The sequence below is a fragment of the Vulpes vulpes genome, chromosome 8, assembly GCF_048418805.1.
Source record: "Vulpes vulpes isolate BD-2025 chromosome 8, VulVul3, whole genome shotgun sequence".
NCBI lineage: Eukaryota > Metazoa > Chordata > Mammalia > Carnivora > Canidae > Vulpes > Vulpes vulpes.
In genome coordinates this window covers 3,839,462-3,865,761 of record NC_132787.1, presented here as the reverse complement: position 1 = coordinate 3,865,761, position 26,300 = coordinate 3,839,462, and the positions used below count along the sequence as shown (strand labels likewise).

At 40.8% G+C, this 26,300-nt stretch overlaps 3 protein-coding genes across 5 annotated transcripts in view; 2 read left to right on the top strand and 1 right to left on the bottom strand.

Annotated features, from left to right (window-relative positions):
* Positions 1–26,300, top strand: part of ATF1 (activating transcription factor 1) — a 255,115-nt gene that overhangs the window by 144,420 nt on the left and 84,395 nt on the right. The window lies entirely within an intron of this gene.
* SLC11A2 (solute carrier family 11 member 2) overlaps positions 8,355–26,300 on the bottom strand; it is a 53,991-nt gene continuing 36,045 nt past the window's right edge. For 2 of the 3 annotated variants that reach the window (XR_012002864.1, XR_003235194.2), the window contains exon 18: positions 8,355–9,235. The gene's annotated coding sequence lies outside the window, so the exon portion shown is untranslated. Of the gene's footprint in view, positions 9,236–11,359; positions 11,498–26,300 lie in introns of all 3 variants that reach the window. The other variant, XR_012002865.1, reaches the window with a different exon arrangement.
* Positions 8,449–24,607, top strand: HIGD1C (HIG1 hypoxia inducible domain family member 1C). The gene is made up of 3 exons (XM_026000331.2): positions 8,449–8,546; positions 13,847–13,981; positions 24,408–24,607. Exons 1-3 carry the CDS (start codon positions 8,453–8,455, stop codon positions 24,470–24,472), a joined length of 294 nt encoding a protein of 97 aa, XP_025856116.2. The 5' UTR covers positions 8,449–8,452; the 3' UTR covers positions 24,473–24,607.

The following is a 26,300-nucleotide window of genomic DNA, read 5'->3' as shown; positions in this document are numbered from 1 at the left end:
GTTAGACTTTCAGGGCCGCTCAGAAATCCTGCAGTTGCCCTCAGCTGCCGCAGCGGCCAAACCTTGGCTGCGCTCATCTCCACCCTTCTCCTCTCGGCACATGGCTGCACTGCTCCCTTCACAGAAGGAAAAACAAAAAGAGAACCACTGAGTGGCTCTGGAAATTTAAGAACCTCACACATGTCCTCTCCGGACCAGACCTGGGCTCTTGATTCATCTCTTTCAGGTCTTTTCCTGCCAAGTCATACTCCTTTTGCGTCTTCACTTTCCCCTGTGTTCAAATGTCCTAAAATCCACACCACTTTCCTCCAGTAAAACAAAAAAACAACCAACCAAAAAACCCACAAAACGCACTTAGCTTTGCTTTCCCCTGAAATGGCTAAGCTCTTTTCCTCCCTCCACTGTCAAATCTCTTAAAAATATCAAATCCAATTTTTTTTTTTTCCCACTTCGCACTCACTCCTCAATCCATTTTCACTGGGTTTCTGGCCCTATCTGAAACCCTTTGCAGAGTCATTACTGCTTTCCAAATACAAGGACTCTGTATGAGCTATAGTATGATTCTGGTCTCTCTTCTTGACATCTTCCTCCTTTTTTTATGAGTCTTCTTGACCCTCTGGCTGCTCCACCTCAAGCTCCTTCCTTCCCAAGGATTCTGTCCTAAAGATTTCCCTTTGTGCGAGCTCAACAGAGCTGTCATGTCCAGTTCCAACCCTCTCCTGGCCTCTGGGGCAGACTGGCTGTGTACAGCGGCAGGCACATGTCCCTCATATTAGTTTCCTTTTGCTGCCACAGCAAATTACCACAAACTTAGTTGTTTAAAACAATACAAACTTATTATCTTACAGTTCTGGAGGACAGAAGTCCAAAATGGGTCTCAATGGGCTAAAATCAAGGGCTGGCAGGATTGTTTTTTCTGGACGTCCGAGGGAGAATCTGTTCCCTTGCCGTCTCCAGCTTCTAGAGGCCACACTGGCTCTTGGCACGTGGTCCCTTCCTCCATCTTCAAATCTCTGAAACTGACTCGACTTTCTTGCCTCCCAGTTTCATTTATAAGGGCCCTTGTGATTACACTGGCTCCACTCAGTCCAGAATAACCTCCCATCTCAAGATCAGCTGGATAGCAACCTTAATTCCACCTGCAATCTTAATTTCCCTTTGCCATGTAACAAAACACATCCAACAGGTTGTGGGGATTAGGAGGTGGACATCTCTGGGCGTGGGGAAGAGAAACATTACGCTGCCTACCATCCCAGCTAGACAGGACAAGAAAGAAAAGGCAAATATGCAAATGATAGCTGGAACTTTAATGAGGTACCAGATTGGACTAACATAGAGCCAAGGTAAGAACAGTGTGGAATGGAAAAATATTTGTGGGAAGAATTGAATGAGGGCTACAAAGGGACAAAATGCTGTCTGTACATTCTAGGTTTCTTTTTTTTTTTTTTCTAGGTTTCTAAAAGAGAATTACTCTGCATTTTATAGGACAGTTTATGTTCGTCCCTGACAAATCTCCCCGTGCTAAAATGATCGTTTCTATTTCTGGAGCCTTCCCGTATCAATCCCTTAATTCAGAATCCTTTGATAAGTCCAAGGATATCTTTCAGCCTTTCCCCAAATCTTCAGGAACTTTAAAATGAGGAAAACTGACTAATAATTTTTAATATGCAGGAACAGCCCTAAGCATATGAAAATATGTTTGATTTCACTCACAATACATGAAATGCTAAAACTACTGTGAGATACCATTTCTCACATATCAGATTTGCAAAGGCTTTAAAAATGTGATAACACAATTCATTTGGGCAGGCCATGGAGAGACAGACATTTCCATATATTACTGATGGGAATGCAAACTTGTAGAACTCCTGTGGAATTTGGCAATATCTAACAAAAGTACACCCGCATTTATCTTTTGGCTCAACAATCTAGAAATTCACCTCTAGAAATTCATCCTGAAGACATACTTCCGACAATGTGAAAATACAGATGCACAAGATAATTCACTGCAGCACTGTTTGTAATGTTCTCAAGCTAGGTGCTCATACATATGAAGGCTTGAATAAACTGGGGCACTTTTGCACGATGGAGCACTACACACCTGTAAAGCAGGATGACAAAGAGCTCTATGAAGTGATACGTTGTGATTTCAAGGATATATTATTTTAAAAAAAAGCTATGTTAAGGTAAAACTATCTCTAGTGTGGTGCCTTCTCCTTAAAAAAGAAGGGCAAATAAGAAAGTGCATATGTATATGTTTATTTCTGCAAAAAGAAACTTCAGAAGAGTAAGCCAGACACTAGTGAGATTGGTTATCTATGGGGAGTGGGTGGTAAGAGATAGAAATAAAGAAGGAGAGAGAAGTGATACATTTTTAAATATATCTTTTGTATAATTGTGATTTTTGGAAGCATGTTAATGTCTTACATAAAATATGCAAAAGAATGTCTTATGTAACTCAGGGGCACCTGGGTGGCTCAGTCGGCTAAGCCTCCGTCTTTGTCTCGGGTCATGCTGCCAGGGTCCTGGAATCGAGCCCCATACTGGAGTTCCTCCTCGGCGGGGAGCCTGCTTCTTCCTCTCCCTCTGCTTATGCTCTCTGGCTGTCTATCTGTCAAATAAATATTTTTTTTTTTAAAAAAGATTGTTTTGGGATCCCTGGGTGGCGCAGCGGTTTGGCGCCTGCCTTTGGCCCGGGGCGTGATCCTGGAGACCCGGGATCGAATCCCACATCAGGCTCCCGGTGCATGGAGCCTGCTTCTCCCTCCGCCTGTGTCTCTGCGCCTCTCTCTCTCTCTCTGTGACTATCATAAATAAAAATTTAAAAAAAAATAAAAATAAAAATAAAAAATAAAAAAAGATTGTTTTATGTAAAATAAAATGAAAAATTATGGGAATCCTAAAATGGAAAAATAAAAACACCTAATTATATTCCAACTGAAGACTAACCACACTGATGTGGGGTTGGAGGGCAGATATCAACCCAAGTAGCTTTGTTCCCAAATAACTTTTTTTTTAAAAAAAATAACAACTCTAGAGCACTGGGTGTTATGCTATATGTTGGCAAATTGAACTCCAATAAAAAAATAATAAATAAAAATAAAACGAGTATCTTATATGCAAAAAAAATAAAATAACAACTCTTAACTGTATTAACAATACAATTCACATCTCATAAAATTTATCGAATGTATACAATTAAGTGGTTTTTATTATATTTAGAGTTGTGCAATTATCATCACAATCTATTTTATTTTATTTTTTTAAAATATTTTATTTATTTATTCATGAGAGACAGAGAGAGAGAGAGACAGGGACAGGCAGAGGGAGAAACAGGCTCCCTGCAGGAAGCCTGACGTGGGACTCGATCCCGGGTCTCCAGGATCACACCCTGGGCTGCAGGTGGCATTAAACCACTGCGCCACCAGGGCTACCCTCACAATCTATTTTAAATTTTTCTTTCATTACTCCCTGAAAAGACTCTGTAACCATGAGCAGTCGCTCCCTATTTCCCCCCAACTGTCTCACAGCCCTAGGCAACCACTAATCTATTTTCTATCTCTATAGATTGCCTATTCTGGGCACTTTCGTATAAATGGAATCACACAATATATGGCCTTTTGTGACAAGTTTCTTTCAATTAGTATGTTTCAAGGTTCATCTATGGTATAGCACATATCAGTATTTCATTTCTTTTATGGCCAAATAATATTCCATTGTGTGGCTATATCACCTTTTATTTCTCCACTCACCAAATGATGGATGAATGGCTGTTTCCATTTATTGGTTATTGAGAATATGCTATGGACATCTGCACACACATTTTTGTGTAGAAATATGTTTTCATTTCAGTGATTTTTAAAAAAGATTTTTAGGGATCCCTGGGTGGCGCAGCAGTTTAGCGCCTGCCTTTGGCTCGGGGCACGATCCTGGAGACCCGGGATCGAATCCCATGTCGGGCTCCTGGTGCATGGAGCCTGCTTCTCCCTCTGCCTATGTCTCTGCCTCTCTCTCTCTCTCTCTCTCTGTGACTATCGTAAATAAATAAAAATTTAAAAAATAATAATAATAAAAGATTTTTATTTATTTGAGACAGAGAAAGAGAGAGAAGCACAAGTGTGTGTGGAGGGGCAGAGGGAGAGGGATAGCTCCCCCAACTGAGCAGAGACCCCGATATGGGGCTGGATCCCAGAACCCTGAGATCATGATCTGAGGTGAAGGCAGACTCTTAACCAACTGAGCTGCTCAGGTGCCCCTCCAAGTGATTTCTGAAGACAATATTTTGACTATTTTCCTTCTGACAACAAAAAATTATGAAAAATATGTAATAGGCTTGTTTTTCACAGAAAAGGTAAGAAACTCTGAAATAAACTTCTGCGTACTCTAGAATTAAGTAAATATCCTGAAGCAAGCAGGAACCAGGTATCTCGGAGAGAAAGTAATCATAAATATGAAAAGAAGACTAGAATGAACCCTGTGGAGTTAGGTTGAACTTGGAGATGTTACTATCAACTCATGATTTTTTTAAAAAAGATTTTATAAAAAAAAAACAAGATTTTATTTATTTATTCCTGAGAGACAGAGAGAGAGAGAGAGAGAGAGAGAGAGAGAGGCAGAGACACAGGCAGAGGGAGAAGCAGGCTCCATGCAGGGAAGCCCAACATGGGACTCGATCCTGGGTCTCCAGGATCACGCTCTGGGCCGAAGGTGGTGCTAAACCACTGAGCCCCCCAGGCTGCCCTCAACTCATGATTTTAATGTAGACAGATACATAGGAATAGAAACACACATAGATATAAATCCTAGTTCTGTCTGCTGAGAGGGCCTAGAAGTAATGATACTCCAGTAACAATGAACACCTCTAATGCCCAGAACTTAGTTTCTAAATATCATTCTCTGTTAAAATGAATCCGGACTTCTCAAAGAAATGGCTGATTTCAAGGCTGGGGCAGAAAAAGCACAAGTTTAGCCTGGAACATCTTGTTATGCCAGAATATAAAGAAGAATGTTTGAAGAATGATGGGGTCATATCAATAGGACATAGAAACCAACTTGAAGGGGCCCCCACTAGCCAAATCTGGGACAATGTGACCATCAAAATAAATAATGATAGTAACGGATTATAAGCCACTGAATAAAATAGAAATTCATGAGTCCAAATTGATATAAATAAATTAATAATTAAATAGGAAAGAAATAAAATACATAGGGGAGGCACCTGGGTGGATCAGTCAGTTGAGCATTCAACTCTTGATTTCAGCGCAAGTCATGACCTCAGGGTCATGGGAATCAAGCCCCGTGTTAGGCTCAGTGAGGAGTCGGCTTGGGATTCTCTCTCCCTCTGCTCCTCCCCCTCTCCCATTCACACACTCTTGGGCTCTCATTCTCTCAAATAAATAAATAAATAAATAAATAAATAAATAAATAAATAAATATTTTTTTAAAGTTTAAAAAATAAAATAAATAGGAAAGCAAAGCAATTCCTTATATTACAATGCCAACTGAAAAACCTAAAAAGAATGATGGATTTAGAAAATTACCACCTGGCAAACATAATATTAATTGATTCAGGCAAAGATCATCAATGGATGCTGAAATTAATAGGTAAAAGTCTGATAAATAAAAGTATATTTGTTTACTATTAAAGTATCTCCTCATAAAATACTTATTCAGTATAAAGGGAGAAAAATAGTAACTTTGCAGTGGAGAAATTGGAAGGCAATTGTAGTACGCCAGAGTCCACTCACAACCAACTCAGGCGCGGCACATCTCTTCCCAATTTTGTGCTCAGTGATGACATAACAGTAGCTTGAAATTGGCCATTATGGAATATTTATACCATGGAAAGTGGCAAATATTACATATCAGGGCTTTCTCTCCTTTGGATAATCCATTGTTAGATACTTACCCAAATGAGAGTGGATCGAAGTTACTACCACCAGACAAGCTAACTTCCGTGCCTCTGACACTGCACACCAGGGACACAGCGTCACTTCTGCGGTATTATGCCAAAAATGTATAACCTCACCCGATGATCGGAAAGTATCAAACAACGAAATTGAGAGACATCCTAAAAAATAACTGGCCTGCATTAGCAAAATATCAGAATCAAGAGACAAAAGAAGAATGTGCTGATTCACTTTATAGGTCAACTTGATTCAGCCCGGGGATGCCTAGATAGCTGCTAAAACATTATCCCTGGGCGTGTTTGTGAGGCTGTTTCCTAAGAGATTCGCATTTGAATTGGTAGCCTGCATAAAGATCGCCCTCACCAGTGCAGCTGAACAGCTTTAAAAATACATATTTTTAAAGAATTTTAGACTAGGAAAAAAATTTGTCATTAAGATCATCATTGGGACCTTGACTGGTGAAATATGAATAAATCTTTTGATTACAATATTATGGCAATACTAACATTCTGATTTTTTTAAAAAATATTTTATTGGGCAGCCCGGGTGGCTCAGCGGTTTGGCGCCACCTTCAGCCCAGGCCCTGATCCTGGAGACCCGTGATAGGGTCCTGCATCGGGCTCCCTGCAGGGGAGCCTGCTGCTCCCTGGGCCTGTGTCTCTGCCTGTCTCTCTGGGCCGCTCATGAATAAATAAAATAAATGAATAAATAAAACATTTATTTATTCATGAGCGACCCAGAGAGAGAGAGAGGCCGAGACACAGGCCGAGGGAGCAGCAGGCTCCCTGCGGAGAGCCCAGTGCAGGACTCGATCCTGGCACCCTGGAATCATCCCCGAACCGAAGGCAGACGCTCAACCTCTGAGCCACCCCCAGGCGTCCCTAATATTCTGATTCTGACCTTTGTACTATGGCTACGTAAAAGAATGCCCCAAACACCTGCGAAAGTTTTTTGTTTTTTTTTTTTTTTGCAAAAGTTTTTAGGGGTTAGGGCGCATCAGTATGCAACTTGTTCTCAGTAGGTTCTCAGGAAGAAAGGGAGAAACTTTTCTTGAGGGGAAAAAAGAAGATAAAGCAAATGTGCCTGAACTCTTAACAGAAGGGCATCTGGGTGTCGGATGTGCAATTCTTTGTGGTATCCAGGGCACTTCTCTGTAAATTTGAAATGATCTTAAAAAATTGAAGCTGCAAGGACAGAGCCAGGAAGGCCTAGGTGTCCTGTGGCCGCAGGCCGGAGCTCCAACAAGCAGCGTCCACCCCGGGGGCCGGAGCCACGCAGCTCCACGCTCCGGGCCCACGCGGGCCCCTTCCTCGCCCGGCCTCGGCCTCAGGGCCCGGCGGGTGCCCCTCCAGCACGTGCCTACGCTTTCCAGACAAGCACCGTGGCCTCTGGCTAACGGTGGCCCGGCCGCCGGCCCAGGGCAGGGACCGTGGCCCGCTTTCTGCCTGACGGGGGCCCGGATCAGGGAGTGGGGTCGCAGCCGCAGAGGGAAGCTGGGAGCTCCCCAAGGCAGAATTCAATAAAAGCAGCTTCTTCAGAGCCTTCACGTCTCCTTCGTACCTCGGAACCCCCAGTGTCCGTGTCCAGGTCGGTACCGTGAGCTTGCAAGCAGGGGATGTGGAAACCTGGGCCAGTGCCAGCGGGCCACGCCTGCCGGGATGGGGGGGTCCCTGGGCTTTCCCGTCGTCATCAGTGGGAAACTGCACAGACACGCGCTGGCCTTACAAAGCCTCTTCTGATCCGCAGCTTCCTGCTCCGGGAACACCAGGGGACAGGCGGCAGGTGGCGGGTCCGCCCAAGGTATGGTGCTTCCGCCACTTACCGTGTCACATCTTCTGCTGAAAGCTCATTCATAGGATGAAGCCCTCATACTTGAATTTTTAGGTGAAAATGGTGGGTTGCACAGCTGCGGGCTGACGTGCTTGCTAAACCAGGGTGATTGGGATTATAGCTGCTCTTGCGAGTTTCCTCCTTCCTGTGTGGACAGGGAAGATTTTCCCCAACGTCTAGCATAGCACCTGTACGTGATCGGTGCTTGGTAAATCTCTGAAGGACTTTATATAATGCCTGACACATTCCGAAGAACCGCAGTGAGCCTTCTTCCATCACCTGTAAATTGGGAGGCAATTTTGCCCATGTTGGCACTGCCATCATCCTGTAAAATATATTTTGTAAAAGTATTCTTGCTTTTGGAAGAAGTTCTGAGGTTCCCGATGATCTCAAATGCTGAGCAGTGAAAGGAGACTGAATAACCCACTTAGGATCGGTCTTTACTCTGTATTCATGGAATCTGATTATCCTCTCCTCTTCACTTTTACCTCTTACCCCAAACAAAATGGAAGGATTCCATAATGAAAAGGGTGAAGGAAACATGACTGTTCAACTGAGCAGACAGGCAGATCAAGCAAACTGAAGACAGACGAACACATAATCAACAACATATTAGGAGAGGAAATGGATTTTTATTTATTTTATTTTTTGTAAATGGATTTTTAATGATTTCCAGCAACCACGTTTATCCCCTCCTGTTACAAGAGAGAAAAATGTCTTCAGATAACCAGTGGTCAGCGGACGAGGAAGAAGGCCAACTCTCCCGACTGATCAGGAAATCTAGAGACTCTCCCTTTGTCCCCGTGGGTAAGTGCAGGCCTTGACTGGACGCTGAGAACTGTCGGTAATAACAACGCCTTACCCGGTACCTTTGAGGAACGAATTGTTTTAGGTCATCGGTTTTTTTCAGGTAATTGAAGCCAACCCCCTCCAGGTGAGTGAAACTTTCAGCACAATTTCTGGTATACGGCAAATCCCCAGTAAATGTTAGCTATTATTATTATCATGAAGTGTCAAATCTTATTTATTTAGCCCCTCTCCATTAGAGGTCTAACTCAGATCACTAATTCCGAACTACTCTAACCGGAGTAGACTGGACGAACTGTAACGCTTCTGTGTTGACTCCAGATCAGCAGCAGCAGCAGCAGCTTATTACATTGAAAGTCTGTTAGTGACCGCGATGGATACGTCTCTCTGTCCTCTAACTCCAATCTTTAAGTTCTTGTGTCTGATGTTTACAGATTTTTCTGTCCCTTCCATTGAGGTTGAGTACAATAAAAAACTTCTGCTCCTAGCATTTTGTGGCACCAGAAGCTAGATACAAAGTTTAAAGGAATTGTCAGTCACTTCAGAGCAAAGAAGCTCTGAATGAAAGCGAGGGCTACCGACCTCTCTGCACATCTCAGAGCATGCACTTTGTGATGTTCATGTTCAATGGCCCTTTTTGCTGGTTCCCTGATGTGTTCCAGATGTTGAGGTTGATGGTTAAGCAAACTCTAGATTAAAGAAATGTTATTATAATTAGACCTGGAGTCAGCCTCTTTATCCTTTCCCAGCATAGTCTTACTATGTTTACATTTAGAACAAACACTGTATGTATGTGGACGTTAAAAAAAACAAACAAACACAGAATCTAAGCATCAATATCATTTTTAAAATCTAAGCTTTTGGCAGCCCGGGTGGCTCAGCGGTTTAGCGCCACCTTCAGCCCAGGGCGTGATCCTGGAGACCTGGGATCGAGTCCCATGTCACGCTCTGCTCTCAGCCTGCTTCTCCCTCTGCCTGTGTCTCTGTCTCTTTCTCTCTTGCTCTGTGTCTCTCATGAATAAATAAATAATAAATAAATAAAATCTTTAAAAATAAAGAAACTCTTTAAAAATAAAATCTAAGCTTTCTCTTTCTTCTTTTGGATGCTAAAGCTGATCTAAGCATTATTACACACTGCAGCCTTGACTCTTTCCTGGTGTTCATTTGGTCTGGAAACTACTAAAATAACTTATTTAAATGAGACTTACATTATGTAATAGTTAAACCTACAGAATTGATTAATACCTTAAAACCTTCTGGAGAGGGACGCCTGGGTGGCTCAGCAGTTGAGCATCTGCTTTTGACTCAGGGTGTGATCCCAAAGTCAAGGGATCGAGTCCCACATCGAGCTCCCTGCATGGAGCCTGCTTCTCTCTCTGCCTGTGTCTCTGCCTCTCTCTCTGCATCTCTTGTGAATAAATGAATAAAATCTTTTTTATTTATTAAAAAAACAAAACAAAACCTTCTGGATAGTATGTCGTTAGGTTTCCACTGTCCCTGCAAATCTAGCAACTTCATAAGTGTCATTATTTGTATATAAAAAAGAATCAAAATTTTGCTTTACAGTAATATGCTGATTATTTTACTTTTATTTGATTAAAATTTGATAATAGCACCCATAAGAAATAGAAGCAAATAATGTTATGGTGATTAATTCATCTTCCTTAGCATTTTTAACTAGAAAAACAACTCAAAACTTGGTGCCACTTGAACAGATCACTATCATAAACAGAGATTAATCACTCTGCCTATCATAAATTAAATTATTTTTCCAGAGACATTTAGGGTGATTAAAGTAGAAAGATAAAAGTGTTTCTAGCCAAATTCAATTACATACAAACCACAGAGACACTATATGGAAAACAGTAGAGGTTCTGACTTTAATCTCCAAAGGAAACAAAATCAATTTAACTAAGAACAGAGCCTTGATTTGATAAGGGGAAAGAATCAAGTTTTTGCTAGAAAAATAAACGATAAAATTTGAATAAATATTGTTGAATAGTTTAGCTATTGTTATTCTAGTAATATCTACTTTGTCTTTCCTGCTATACGAGAGTGCCCTGTGCAGAGAATTTACAGAACATTTTTATTTATCTTAAACAACTTCCATCATTATAATCTATTTATATTGTTTAAAACTGTCATATGATCACTGTTAAGGTCTGTGCATACACTGTATACATATTGAAATTCTGTGTTGATTACTTGTTTTTGCTCCTTTCACTTAACATTTTCATATGTACATTTCTGTGTACTTCCATAATTTTTTCGATAGCTATTTTTTCCTCCGAAAGGCCATTTCAGTTTGTTGTTGTTCAGTTTTTGTTGTTCTTGTTCAGTTTTTCTTCATACCTACTGTAGCCATAAACATCTTTGTGTCAACCCCTCAATGTTTCTTTTACTTATTTCCTTGGAATATGAATTTCCAAGGCAGGAAGCATATTCAGTTTAATACCACTTATTGTATATTTCCAGGGTTCTTAAGATTTGGCTAAACTTACAGAGCTTTCAGCATCGTACCTGTTTGTCAATGTGCCTACCATTGTTTTATTATTGTTTTTTGCTATTTTTGTCATTTTAATTTTTATTTCATGTGCTAATCAGACTATAAAATGTACATGTAAATGCAATTACTCTCTTCCATCTATTAAATGGACTCAAAAAGAATAAATATATCCTCACCCACCCATAAAAACACACATGTGCCAAAATAATTAATCAAAACTTGCTATCCTACGTAAATATCAATCGCATATCTATATATTACAACAAACATATGGAAACTTAAATTAAAAACATAACTGCTGGGACACCTGGGTGGCTCAGCGGAGAGCGTCTGCTTTTGGCTCAGGGCGTGATCCCGGATTCCTGGGATGGAGTCCCACATCGGGCTCCCTGCATGGAGCCTGCTTCTCCTCCCTCTGCCTGTGTTTCTGCCTCTCTTCCTGTGTCTCTCGTGAATAAAGAAATAAAATCTTTAAAAAAAAACAAAAACAAAAAACCGCAGCACCATTCACAATCACTCCAAAGAAAATTAAATGCTTAGATACATGCTTAACATGTATATAATCTGTATGGTCATTATAAAATGTTAATGAAAGAAATCAGAAAGGACCTAAATAAATATAAAGACTACATGTAGTATAAATATACTAAATATACAGTAAAGAAGATTACACATATAAGTATAAAGAATATATGTCAGCTCTCCCCAAATTGATCTATAGGTTTCATGTAATTCCTATCAGAATCCCAGCAAGGTTTTTCATAGATAAGACAAGCTTATTCTTATTCTAAAATTTACATCTGAAGGCAGAAGTCCTAGAATGGGGACACCTGGGTGGCTCAGCGGGCCTTGGGCTCAGGTCGTGATCCCAGGGTCTGGGATCCAGTCCCACATCAGGCTCCTGCAAAGAGCCTGTTTCTCCCTCTGCCTGTGTCTCTGCCTCTCTCTGTGTGTGTCTCATGAATAAATAAATAAATCTTAAAAAAAAAAAAGAAGTCCTAGAATGACTAAAACAATCTTAAAAAAATTTAAAAAAAAAAAAGGATAAAGTGGGAGAAATCACTGTACCTGATATTGAGGTGTACTATATGGCTATAGTAACGAAGACAGTGTAGTGCTGCTGGAGGGATAAACAGATCAACAAGATAGAAGAGAGAACCCCCAAAATAGACCCATGCTTTTATTATGCAAATTTTTCTCTACTTTTTTTTTAATTTTTAAAAAGATTTTATTTATTCCTGAGAGAGACACACACACACACACAGAGAAAGGCAGAGACACAGGCAGAAAGAGAAACAAGTTCCATGCAGGGAGGCTGACGTGGGACTCGATCCCTCATCTCCAGGATCATACCCTGGGCCAAAGGCAGGCTCTAAACCGCTGAGCCACCCAGGGAATCCCAATCTTCTCTACTCTTATGTCAAAATATGGCATTTCGTCTTTGTCATTTTCTTGTCTACTTTACCTTCTTTTATTTAAATATTTTTAAAAATATTTTATTTATTAATTCATGAGAGACACACAGAGAGAGGCAGAGACACAGGCAGAGGGAGAAGCAGGCTCCATGCAGGGAGCCAGATGTGGGACTTGATCCTAGGACCCCAGGATCACGCCCTGGGCCTAAGGCAGTTGCTCAACCACTGAGCCACCTAGGCGTCCCTACTTTACCTTCTTTTAGATGCTATGAATATGCTATTCTGTTTTATTCTAGTTTTTGATATTTTTGTTTTGTTTTTACACTTAATTCAGAATTTTTTATAGGGTCTGATGTGAGATACAAATCCAAGTTCTCCATACCAGAAAATTGTACCAACGGTATATATTAAATCACTATTCCTTTATTTGTTATTTGGTTATTTGATTTGTCATAAATTAAGTTCTCACAGAGTTTTTTTTAAATTTTATTATTTTTTTCTCACAGAGTTTTAAATCTCTTTCTAGAATCTTTCCTATTCAGTTGATCAGTTTACTATGTTTAGGGCCAATTATGTAGGATTTTGGTTGTCACAGCAGTATATTCACTATTCCATAGGGAATACAGAAATACTTGTGTGTGCTTCTGGAGTTTTCTAGAGTCACAGTTCTTTGTGGAGTCACATACTTCTTGTGCAAATATTCACACCTTTTTATCTCATTAAAATTTATTTATTTATTATTTTTTTAAAGATTTATTTATTTATTTATTCAGAGAGAGCGAAAGAGAGGCAGAGACACAGGCAGAGAGAGAAGCAGGCTCCATGCGGGGAGCCCAATGTGGGATTCGATCCTGGGTCTCCAGGATTACACCCCGGGCTGCAGGCGGCGCTAAACCGCTGCACCCCCGGGGCTGCCCTATCTCATTAAAATTTAAATCTCATTTTTATAGATCAAAATTTTTATCTCTTTACTAGATTTACTCCTGATTTGATAACAAGTAGAGAGGAGTAAAACCAAACATTTGAAAGCAATAGGTGCTGGGATGTTTGGTTGGTTTGCTCACTGGCTTAGTGACTTGCCCCCAAATAAAAACCTTTCACGATGCACAATATGAAATCATGCCCCAGGAACATTAGAAATTACATAATTCAGGATTTTCTGGGAAGAGTCAAAACTGAAAATATTGAATCCATAAGTGTTAAGGGTCTATTTAAAAACCTGGTGGATCAAATTCAGCATGGTTCTTCTTAAAGTATTCTTTGGTATCTTGCCTGCTTATGTTCCAAGTACTGATCCAAGTACAGTCTTCTTTTCGGCTCTCTAAATCTTGGGGACTCTAGTCTACTATTTACATAACCTCTACTTTTTTAATTCACAGGAATAGCAGGCTTTCTGACTGTGGTGTCCTATGGTCTTTACAAGTTAAAGTACAGAAAAGATCAGAAAATGTCCATCCATCTTATTCACATGAGAGTTGCTGCCCAAGGATTTGTTGTAGGAGCTGTGACTCTAGGTAACCTACTTAATTTGTGTCTTATGTTCAGCTGTCTTTGAGAATTTTTAATTTATTTTATTCAATCATATTAGAAAATGAGTATTGGGTCAAGATCAAGTTCTCATCACAAGAAAAAATTCTGGAACTATTCGTGGTTACAGTTGTTAACTGATTTACTGTGGTGATCCTTACAATATATGCAAATAATGAATCATTACTGGAGCCCTGAAACTCATAAAATGTTGTAGATCAATTATACCTAAAAATATTTTTAAAAGGTAGAGAATTTTATTTAGAAAAGGTAGAGACCTAGGTTATGGGTTCTGTTATCTTGAATAGTGAAAGGAGCAGTGAATAGTTTGTACCCTACATAACCCAACGAAAGTACTGGTTCGAGATTCCAGCTTTTATTGCTCACCTAAGTGCAGCATAGTTCCCAGCCTACTTGAACAGCAGATATAATTATTAATGTAGTTTAACTGGGAAGAATACATTTTTAGAGTCCACAAGTCTCAACAACTGTTCTCCTTTTATTCCCAGCCTGAGCATTAGGCAAACCTTTTTAAAATTAGTCTATAAATTAAGCAATACTTAACACAGTCGAATCCAAAGAGCAGGTATAAAATTATCTGGTTAATTCTGGTTATATCAACGGCTAAATCAGATAGTTCTAACAAGAAGTCCATTTTGGGGCCTAAATTATCTAACTTCCTTGTTGTCTACAATAATGAGAACAAGTCACAGTGTTCTTAGGTCTCCTTCATGCTGTGCAAAGTAGAGTCTGCCTAAGAGTAGCTCTAGGATTATGGACTGATGGGTGTGAGGCTTGCCTATAGGGAGTTACATGGTAATTATCTTATAACCATGAGCTGTGCTATGCAGGTGTTGAACAAAATACAAGGAACTCCACTACAAAATGAAAGTGCTCATTTTCATCTATTTTAGCAAACATCTATTGAGCACTTGCTATGTGCCAGGCACCGTACCAGTCTAGAGATACAGAGATAAGACTCAGTCCCTACCCTCAAATTGTTTAGTCTCCTTAGGGAGATCAACCAAGAACAAAAGACAGTATAAAGTCATAGATACTATGACAGACAGGGATAGCACAGGTTGCTATGGAAGCACAAGAACAAAGGGGGGGGGGCATTTAATTAGTGCTGAGAGTCCAGGGGAAGCTTCTCTAAGGATGTAAACTATATGAGCCAAGCAGATGCAAGAATTAGCTAGGCAGAGGAGATCAGGATTCTAGACAGAGGAAAAAACAAAGGCCCAGAAGCATGGCACATTAGTCGAACTCCACGTAGCTTGGTGGTAAGTGAATCAATCAAGCAGAGCTACTAGTAGTAATATATCATTAGAGATTTATTATAGGCATTATGTAATTCTGGAATTATGTAATTGTGAGGCCACTGCGTATATATCAGTACTTGGGGCCTGAAGTGAGCAGAGCAAGCACTGAGAATGAACAAGGATATGTAAACTGAGGGAAACAGAAAAATCCAGAACCTGCAAGGGGGAGGTGGAACACACAGGATGGACTGTTTGGAACCCTTGTGGATTTCTCACCATCTCTAAGCCTCTAAATTTGAGGGTGGGAGTGACAGAGGGGAAAAATGATGCCCTTCATCTTGGAACTAAACATGAATCTGGCCAAGGAGTCAGAAAAGGTGAAGGAGGAAATTCAGCAGAAGCCACAGTAGCTGTACTCCGAGTTGTTGCCACATGCCAACAAAGTGGACCAGCAGATAAGCAAAGATATGCTGCAATACTGCCTTCCAAACACAAATGCCTTTGGCTGCTGCTTCACTTCTACCTTATAAATCTTATGCAAAATGTCCCATCTGTAATAACTCAGGGAATAAAAGGAAAGGAATTCTGGAAAATATATAGTTTGACACAATACAAATTCACCATTGTCTCCCCCTTGTCATCTTGGCATCTATACACACCTCTTTTAATACACTTAACTTTGAAATAAAGACAATGGCAAAATCAACAATCCAATGTATAACCAAAAACATGCTAATTCTCTCCCAAAAGAGGATATAAAGTCCCTTTATCTATCTTTGAGTGGTGCTGATTTGTCTTTGAGCAGAGTCACATTCCCCATGGATATCCTGTAAGCTAAATCCTGAAATATAAGGATAACTATTATTAACAGTTCTTACATTCGATGGTAGATAAATGGAAGTGGCAAATAGGAGAAAAAATGGTTAATGTATACAGAAATGTATTCAAATCAAAATAAGGAAGGAAGGGATCCCTGGGTGGCGCAGTGGTTTGGCACCTGCCTTTGGCCCAGGGCGTGATCCTGGAGACCTGGGATCGAATCCCACATCAGGCTCCCGGTGCATGGAGCCTGCTTCTCCCTCTGCCTGTGTCTCTGCCTCTCTCTCTCTCTCTGTGACTATCATAAATGAATAAATTGAAAAACCAAATTAAAAAAAAAAAACAACAAAAAAACAAAATAAGGAAGGAATATTTATAGCTACCAAACTTTGTTTCTACAACTGGCCGGATGGTCACGGCTGGTGTTATAACCATGCTCTTCCACTAGCCATTTCATACTCCGTTTGCCTTCAGCAAGCACCTTGGCTATTCATGGTTATTTGACTGGCATGGTGACCCATACCTTCATTCCTAAATGGCCTAGTCATTAGCCATCCTGCTCATACTGGGTAGAGTTTTCCAGTGTCTTTAATCACAGGACATGGGAGTACTAAAAAAATGCCCCCAGAAGATATGCATTCCAGACACTTACCTCCTTCCTCTACTTTTGTATAGTATAGAAGAAACCTAATTTCCACTTAATAGGTCAGATCGATGCAATGGACTAACGTGATATCCTGTGGATTGGAGAGATGATCAAGGTCCTTGCAGACTAGATTATGGCATCGACTAGAGACTTTAGGCAGCCCTGAGACTGAATAGTGAAAGTATACTCTTGGCCCAACCATGTGAAAGTAAACTGCTTCTGACTGTCTTTATTAAAAGGTATATCAACGGGGCTCCGGGTGGCTCAGTGGTTGAGCATCTGCCTTTGGCTTAGGTCGTGATCATGGAGTTCTGGGATCGAGTCCCATGTCGAGCTCCCTGCATGGAGCCTGCTTCTCCCTCTGCCTATGTCTCTGCCTCTCTCTGGTTCTCATGAATGAGTAAATAAAATTTTTGAAAAAAGGTATACAGAAAAAAAACAATCAACTAGATTAATAGCTGCAAACCAAATAGCAAATACATTTGTACTGATATGCTCTAGCAAAGAAAGCATACCTGGACAGCAGCTCCAATCAGAGTGACAACCTGATTATTTAATAGAAATCTATTATCATTCTCCAAGTTCCATCTGTCTTCTGGCCAAAGAGGCAAATTGAATGGGTATCTTGTAGGAATCACCACCCAAGCATCTTTAAAGTCCTTGATGATGGCACTATTCTCTACAATCCAACTGGTAATGCAGTAATGCTTTGGTTTTTACTCTTTGGTAGATAGAGGCAAGTAGAATGGCTTACAGTTAGCTTTCCTGACCATAATAGCCCTTACACCACGGGTCAGGGAACCGATGTGAGGATTCTGACAGTTGCTGAGTTTGTCCATTCCAATTACACATTCCAGAACTGGGGAAATAACTCAGGGACCCACCAGGAGAATGGACCCAAAGCAAAACTCTACTGACCACCTGACCTCGATAAACTCCTAGCTTAACTGCTAGACCACTCTAATTCTCCAGGCATTAGTATCAATTCAGAACCAATATTTAATAATAATCTCCTACAAATGGCGATTATTTTCCCTTCATTGTGCACAGGCACCTTGGTGAACGGTCACAGATCTCACTAGGGAAGGTGAAATGAAGTACTTACAGTATTTACATTTTTGGCTGTGCAACAGGGTCTTAAGGAGATGTGATCTTTGCTTTATTCAAGGGACTCTGGGTCTGTGAAGCGACTCAAATCTGGGAATTGGTCACGGGGCCATGGCTGTCTACTGTGATGATTCAAGTGAAACTTCCACTCACCAAACCTAGAGTTTTTCTGCTTATCTGCTCTCCACTACTTTCAACTCTAGGGACACCATAATCTTTGGCCAATGCCAAAGACTTTTGTGGCTTAGACTATGCTGATTACTGTTTAGTCTTTGCTGCCCATTACAGTAATCATACTTTCCTTGTCTTTGTCAACTAAGTGATGACACTTGACCCCTGCCACTCAGGATCCCATCCTCTCCACTGAATTCAGAGAGCCCGGTAATTCCCACCGTCAATTCTGTCTTACAGAAGGTAGTCACCACAGAACTCTCTAAGGATATCAGCGGCTCCCTTCACAAATGTTATTTCTCACAGCCTCGGGGAAAGAAATAGATATATTTAGGAGATGAGTGAGCAGGATAAACCCACTTTAACATCCCAATCTCCCAAGCCTTTGGATATCTTCCTAAATGGGAAAGTTTCTCAATCTCAGTACTACCGACATTTCGGACTGCTTATTCTTTGTTGTGGAGGGCTGTCTTGTGCATTGCAGGATGTTTAGCAGCATCCCCGGCATCTACCCAGTAGATGCAAATAGCACCCACCCACCTCCAGTGTGACAACCAAAAATGCCTCCGGACATTGCCAGATTTCCCTGGGGAAACTGCCCCTGTAAAGAAGAATGACTGCCAGTACAGAATCACTGCTGTACCCTGGAAGTATACCAAGAAAGCTCTGGCGTTTCAACTTCATTTAGTGGAGATTACCTCTCAGTCCAAGTTTGAGTCATTCTCAGGAAGGAGTGGAAAGCAGTCTCAGTCAGATACAGGAGTTCAGGACCCCGTTTCACTGAAACCTGCCCATATGTTCCCATCCTAATTTTTAGGATCCCGCTCTTTCCAAAGCAATGCCTTAACTTTGTGAGGTTGGGAATTTTATTATTGTTGTGATTAATCACTAACAGGATTAGTTTCTGTGGATGTTTTTCAAAAATATCAGCCTCACAGCTATGGGAGTTGAGTTCCTTTCTGGAAAGTCATAAAGTTTTCAGGTCCTTCACAGGACCTGGATTAAGGAGTCAGAAGCCCTGAACTTTGTTTTGGAGCTTCATTTTGTTCATTTTGTTTTCCAAAGTTCTCCAGTACACTTAGAAGAAACCAACCTAATTACACTCATTTCCATTAAATGTTCTGTAAGAGTAAATACCTCATCACCCAAAGCCTCTTTCTTTCTTTCTTTTTCTTTTCTTTTACTTTTTTTCTTTTCTTTCTTTTTTCTTTACTTTTTTTTTCTTTCTTTTCTTCTTTCTCTTTCTTTCTTTCTTTCTTTCTTTCTTTCTTTCTTTCTTTCTTTCTTTCTTTCTTTCTTTCTTTCTTCTTTTAAGATTTTATTTATTTATTAGAGAGAGAGGCAAAGACACAGGCAGAGGGAGAAGCAGGCTCCATGCAGGGAGCCCGATGTGGGGCCCGCAGGATCATGCCCTGAGCCAAAGGCAGACACCCAATCACTGAACCACCCAGGTGTCCCCCAAAGCCTGTTTTCTATAGGCACCTGATTAAGGTTATCTATAGGTGACAATCTTAAAAAAAAAAAAAAAAGTTTTACTACTGCATGCCATGGACAGTTAGCATCCTCTGTACTACTGAAAAAAAAAAAAAAAAGGCCATTAATATCTTTAAATCCAATCAGCAGATGACACAGAACCAATTCAGAGAATCTATCCTCATGGTTATGTTCCTCTGGAAGGTTCTGTAACTAAAATCTTTATCAGTTGGGCAAAACTACTAGGAGTGATATAAAAAGGGATTTATTATAGAAATACGACCTTAACCAATTTTAAGAGCTGGGTAAACAGTCCATGTTAGACTGTTGCTTATGTTTCTAAGTCTGGAGCCTCAAGTTAGCAAGGCAGCAGTTGGGAAGGAAAAATAAATTGGGATCTTCAAGGAAGAGCCAGAACCCACAAAGAGAAACCTGAGTCAGTCTCTTACTGACTCCAACTTTGATCATGGTGTGAGCTGTAGGAGAAGCTGGTACCCTCTATCATGGAGCTCATCCACTAGCGTAGGAGCCAAAGAAGCTAAGGGAGGAGATGGAGGAGGAGCTGAAGGATCTGTGGGTCTGACTGATGCCTAACAATGGCAAGGTGAGCCACCAGATAAACAACAACATGTAAGTGGTAACAGCACCTGGTACCTCACACCAAGCCTTCCAAGCGTAAAAAGAATATAGCTCCTGCTGCTTCACCTTCAAATCTCAAGCAAAATGTCTCTTATGAACCAAACTAACCCAGAAAGATGCAGGGATGGGAATCCTGAAAAAAAAAAAAAAGAAAGAAAAAAAAACAGAAAAAAAAATAAGTTACAGCCTGGCTAAACTGGTATAAAAGCAAATCCCCAATAGATGTATATGGTTGCAAGTTGAGGCATTAACAAGATGTTGTGAGCCGGTGAAAGATTTATTTTTTTTTTAATTTTTTTTTTAAATTTATTTATGATAGTCACAGAGAGAGAGAGAGAGAGGCAGAGACACAGGCAGAGGGAGAAGCAGGCTCCATGCACCGGGAGCCCGACGTGGGATTCGATCCCGGGTCTCCAGGATCGCGCCCTGGGCCAAAGGCAGGCGCCAAACCGCTGCACCACCCAGGGATCCCTTTTTATAATTTTTATTTTATTTTATTTTATTTTTTTTTTTGCCGGTGAAAGATTTAAAGAGGGGAGTAATGTAGTCAGAACGGCAGCTGAGAAAGGCCTGCTCAAACACAGGCAATATGAAACTGTTTAAACAGAGGGTCACACTAGGAACAAAAACTACTATCATAAAAGTCAGGACAGTGATTATCTACGGAAAGGAGAGGGAGGTGTGGTCAGAGAGGGAAACCTTGGGTGCTTCTAGGACGCTTGCTCTATTCTATTTTGTGACCTACAACTCCAGGTATTCACTCTACAACTGTTTGTTATCTGGTCACTTAGACTGTGTCTACCATTTTCCGTGCATATTATATTTCACTATGAAAAACAAATGTAAAGAGGAAAAAGAAAATGATTGGAGATGATTTGTAAAGCAGGGGAGAAAGCAAAGACGAAGTCAATTAGATGATGAACTGGGTTTGAATTAAAGCGGTAATAGTAAAAATTGAGAGGAGATGGGTTCTAGAAACATTCAGGATTCAGCAACTAAGTGTTTGGGAAAAGGAAGGAAGGAAGGAGGAGTCAAGGATGATTCCTAGGTTTCGGTTTGGGCAATCAGGTAAAAGATGTGCCTTTCACTAATGTGAAGAATGAAGAAGGGCAGCCCGGTTGGCTCAGCGGTTCAGCGCCGCCTTCAGCCCAGGGCATGATCCTGGAGATAGGGATCAAGACCCACGTCGGGCTCCCTGCATGGCGCCTGCTTCTCCCTCTGCCTCTGTCTCTGCCTCTGTGTGCCTCCCATGAATAAATTAAAAAAAAAAAAAAAGAATGATGAAGGGGTGCCTAGGTGGCTCAGTGGTTGAGCGTCTGCCTTCGGCTCAGGGCGTGATCCTGGGGTCATGGGATTGAGTCCCACATTGGGCTCCTCGCAGGGAACCTGCTTCTCTCTCTGCCTGTGTCTCTGCCTCTGTGTGCCTCTCATGAATATATTAAAAAAAAAAAAAGAATGAGAAAGAACAGGTTTAGTGGGAGGATAAGTACATGTTGGACAAAACAATAATAGCTAATGGTTAATGAGGGTTTATGATGTTCAACCCATTCTGCTTTATATATCACTATTTCATTTAATCTTTTTTTTGCAGGTAAACTTTATTATTATTATATTTTTATTTCATTCCAGTATAGTTAACATATGTGTTATGTTAGTTTCAGGTGTATACTACAGTGATTTAATCTTTTTTTAAAAAAGATTTATTTATGAGAGAGAGACAGAGAGGCAGAGACACAGGAGGAGGGAGAAGCAGGCTCCATGCTGGGAGCCCAACGTGGGACTCGATCCCAGGACTCCAGGATTACGCCCTGGGCCAAAGGCAGGCGCTAAACCGCTGAGCCACCCAGGGATCCCTACAGTGATTTAATCTTAATAAATACCTCTTTCACACCACCTGGTATGCTGAAATACAATTCAATAGTGATGCCAACCACCTGCAGCTCACCTCAGATGCCACAGGTTTAAGGAAATCGTTCCCAGAGACTGCTGTTACTGCAGACACCAGGCACTGGGGGGTCCCCAGGCCACCTGCACTTCTGGCCAACTGGCTGCAAATTCAGGGGTTCCCAAGACTTCCTCAGGTTTGATATTTCACTAAAACAACTTACAAACTCAGAAAGCTCTATACTTATGACTACAGTTTGTTTTTTAAAAAGATTTTATGTATTCATTTGATAGAGCACAAGGGGAGGGGTGTGGGGGCTGAGAGAGAGGGAGAAGCAGGCTCCCCACTGAGCAGGCAGCCTGATGTGGGGCTCAATCCCAGGCCCTGGGATCATGACCTGAGCCGAAGGATCCCTGGACCCCTGGATCATGACCTGAGCCGAAGGCAGACACTTAACTGACTGAGCCACTCACATGGCCCCAACAATTACAGTTTTATTAGTTTTATACTCTCTCCCTATGGAACCAGGGATGCCACCCTTCCAGCACATCCATGTGTTTACAAACTGAGAAACTCTACTGAGCTTCAGCATCCAGAGTTTTTACTGTGGTTTCATTATGTAGGCATGATTGACTAAATCATTGGCCCCATGACAGAACTCAATCTCCAGTCCTAGTCCCCTCCCTGAAGGCCTAAGAACCCTTTAATCATATGGTTGGTCTTTCTGGCATAACCAGCCACATCCTGAAGTTATCTAGGAGCCCACCATGGGTCACCCCATTAACATAAATTCAGGAATAATCCAAGGGCCCCATGAAGTAATACAGATATTTCTCCACCTGGGAAATTCCAAGCATTTTAGAAGCTCTATGCCAGGAACTCCGGACAAAAACCAGACAAAGTCTTTATCAACAATACCCTATGAGGTAGGTCCTGTTACAATCCCATTTCCAGAAAAGGAAAGGAAGGCTTAGAGAGGAAAAACTTACAATCTCATGGGCTATCTACTCCAGAGCCTGAACTCTTAATTTTATATTATACTGACTGAGGTGCCTGGAGTAGACATCTCCAAATTAGAGTACTCATACCCTAGGAGTTAGGGTTCGGGTGTGGGTATGTGGGAAGAAAATATTTTTATCTTAAACACAAAAAAGCTTTACTCATATATAGACTGGCCACAGTACGCTTATATTGTTTATAAATAAATGAACACTCTGAGGGGCATGCTCCACTTATTTATGCACAATTCAAAAGTTTGGAGGCCACCTATCTGTGCGTGTGGAAACTTCACATCTAGCATAATGAATATATGGGTCTCACATTCAGAAGAGAGATCTAAGTGCTTATCAGTGAAGCAACAGATATGAATGAAGTGAGAAAAGAGCTGAGATCAGAACTCCAGCAAATACCAACATTTATGAGGTAGGCAAGAGGTAAGAATTATCTTGGGTCTAAGAAGCACAGGGAAATGAGTTTTATAGTTCTCTCTGCATCTGAAAATGTTATTTCCATAGATACCACAATGCTTCAAGGAAACATGTTTTTGCTTTGGATTTGATTCATCTGTGACCATTGTAACTATTATTGGGTTAGAAATAAGGCTGTGCAGACAGCTGCCTCACTTGGCTAAGGTGTGCAGATAAGAACAACTAATTTATGGATCATTTATTCTCTTTGCACTCTTTGAAGACACTAACAAGCGGGCGTCAGAAAAAAAAAGGCAGAAGGAAAGGAAGTAAAGGATTTGGTTTAGACAACCTACTAGAGAGCTGATGTCTTGATAACTGATATGGCCACGGGTGGGAGGTGAGCAGACTCCTTAGCTGGCTTTGAGTATGAACTTTGGTCAACATTCCTGCAAGTCGAGGTAACAACTCTATCCCTAGGGCTATTTCCCCTGACTGCCTATCCCTTTCTGCCCGGCCCTGGGCCCTGGGCCCACGGCTTTGTGAAAAACCTGTAGATATCTATCTCAATGCCTTAACTCATAGCTATTTCACCCACTAGCCTGTAAACCTCCAGAAGCAAGGATTCAATCCCTTCACCTTTGTTTCCCTCGAGACACAGAGCACAAGTAGATACTAATAGAGAGGTGTGCTGAACTGAGGCGTCTATTATTTCTATCTTCTCATCTAGTCAAATCTCCCCATTCCCTAACTTTTTTACCAATATTTTAAATTCAAATTCTAGGGTGGCATAGTTAACAGTATACATTTGGATTTAGATTTATATTGATCTTAAAGGGCTTTTTTGGGTTTGTCTGGAGCCACTTAAATGATCCAAGCCAAAAGTTAACAAGATTTGTTTGTTTATTCTTAAATTGAGGGATAGTTTTGGAAAAATACAAGTGGAAGAAATTCAGCATTTGTTTTCCATAGATACCATACTGATCTATATCTTTTTGTTTCTAGGTGTTCTCTATTCTATGTATAAGGATTACATCAGACCTCGATTCTTCAATGCGTCCAAAAAATGAAGCTACACATAAGACAAGAAGGCTTCTAAAAACTATTATGAAGAATAAAATTTCAATATGTAGCAAATTATACTACAGAAGTATGAGACAGGATTCTCATAGCCTTATATAGTAAGTCTCAATTGTTACGAAAGTTGATTTCCTGGGACACCTGGGTGGCTCAGCGGTTGAACATGTGCTTTCCGCTCAGGGCGTGATCCTGGAGTCTCAGGGTGGAGTCTCCTATCAGGCTCCTTGCATGGAGCCTGCTTCTCTTGTCTCTGCCTCTCTCTCTGCCTCTGTGTCTCTTGTGAATAAGTAAATAAAATCTTTTAAAAAATTAAATTAAAAAAAGAGTTGATTTCCAAATAATTATAACTCAAAAATATCCTCGTTGTCTTTCCGAACCTAGGACCTGATTTTCTTTCAGAATTATTATTTTCGGGAACCCTGGGTGGCACAGCGGTTTGGCACCTGCCTTTGGCCCAGGGCACGATCCTGGAGACCCGGGATCGAATCCCACGTTGGGCTCCTGGTGCATGGAGCCTGCTTCTCCCTCTGCCTATGTCTCTGCTTCTCTCCCTCTCTCTCTCTCTGTGACTATCATAAATAAATAAAAAAAAATAAAAAAAAAAAGAATTATTATTTTCTAGTTAGTGGCAGAAAATAATCTGTATTATGCCAAACTAATCTGAAAATTAGAAGTTAGTTATATAATGGCTACAGAAAAATTATCTGTATCTGTATTAAATATGATACTCTATTCATCACCTAATTCTCTCCAAATAGGGCAAGGTAATTAGAGCTTTTGTAAATTCCTTTTGAGAATGGGAAACAATTGTATCAGAGGAGAATGGTCATGTTGTTATTTAAATCTGGTTTACTACTGTGCACCTCACTCTTATCTAAAAACTTGACTATGTAGTCACAAACATAAATGTTTAACATTTAAATATCCTTGTATTCACTTTTATACTTCTCGAAAGTATATCTAGGAGCACAAAGGTAAATTGCTAAAAAGTCTGATAACAAAACAATATAATTTTGCAACTTAATATCTAAAGTCTGCAGGGCACCTGGATGGCTCAGCGGCTGAGCGTCTGCCTTTGGCTCAGGTCCTGATCCCGGGGTCCTGGGATGAGTCCCACATCGGGCTCCCCACGAGGAGCCTGCTTCTCCCTCTGCCTGTGTCTCTGTCTCTCTCTCTGTGTCTCTCATGAATAGATAAATAAAATCTTTTTAAAAATTAATTAAAATGCAAAATCATCTATGTAGAAAAATTAAGAAGCAGGATACTCCTTTATCCACACTAGCTTGGGTCAAGAGGAGGAGTCATTGCAGGAAGACCCTATATATAGATTATGTACGGTACCTAAATGTGCACAACACTTCTGGGGCGAAACTTTGGTGTCTTCATATCAATGTTTAAAACTTCTAAGAAGGCTATTTTCATGAATTACTGTAACCCGACACTTCACTTGCTGATTAAACTTTTCATTTGCCTAGATACACTCTGACCGCCTCTTATATTAGGTGGACACACAGTTCTGTAGCAGCAGCTGCCCCATAACTACTATTTAATTGCATTTCTGCAATTGGACATACTGGATATACGTTGTCAGAACATCCTCTTACAAAATGACTCTATTATGTTAAGCCCCAGAAACTGAGTAAGTATATGCATCTAGGTTAATCTTAAGATTGAATATATTAATACCCATATAAACATAGAGAAATCTAGAGACTCCTGGGTGGGGCTCAGTGGGTTGAACATCTGTCTTCAACTTGGGTCATGATCCCAGGGTCCTGGGATTGAGCTGGTGTTGGGCTCCCTGCTTGGTAGAGAATC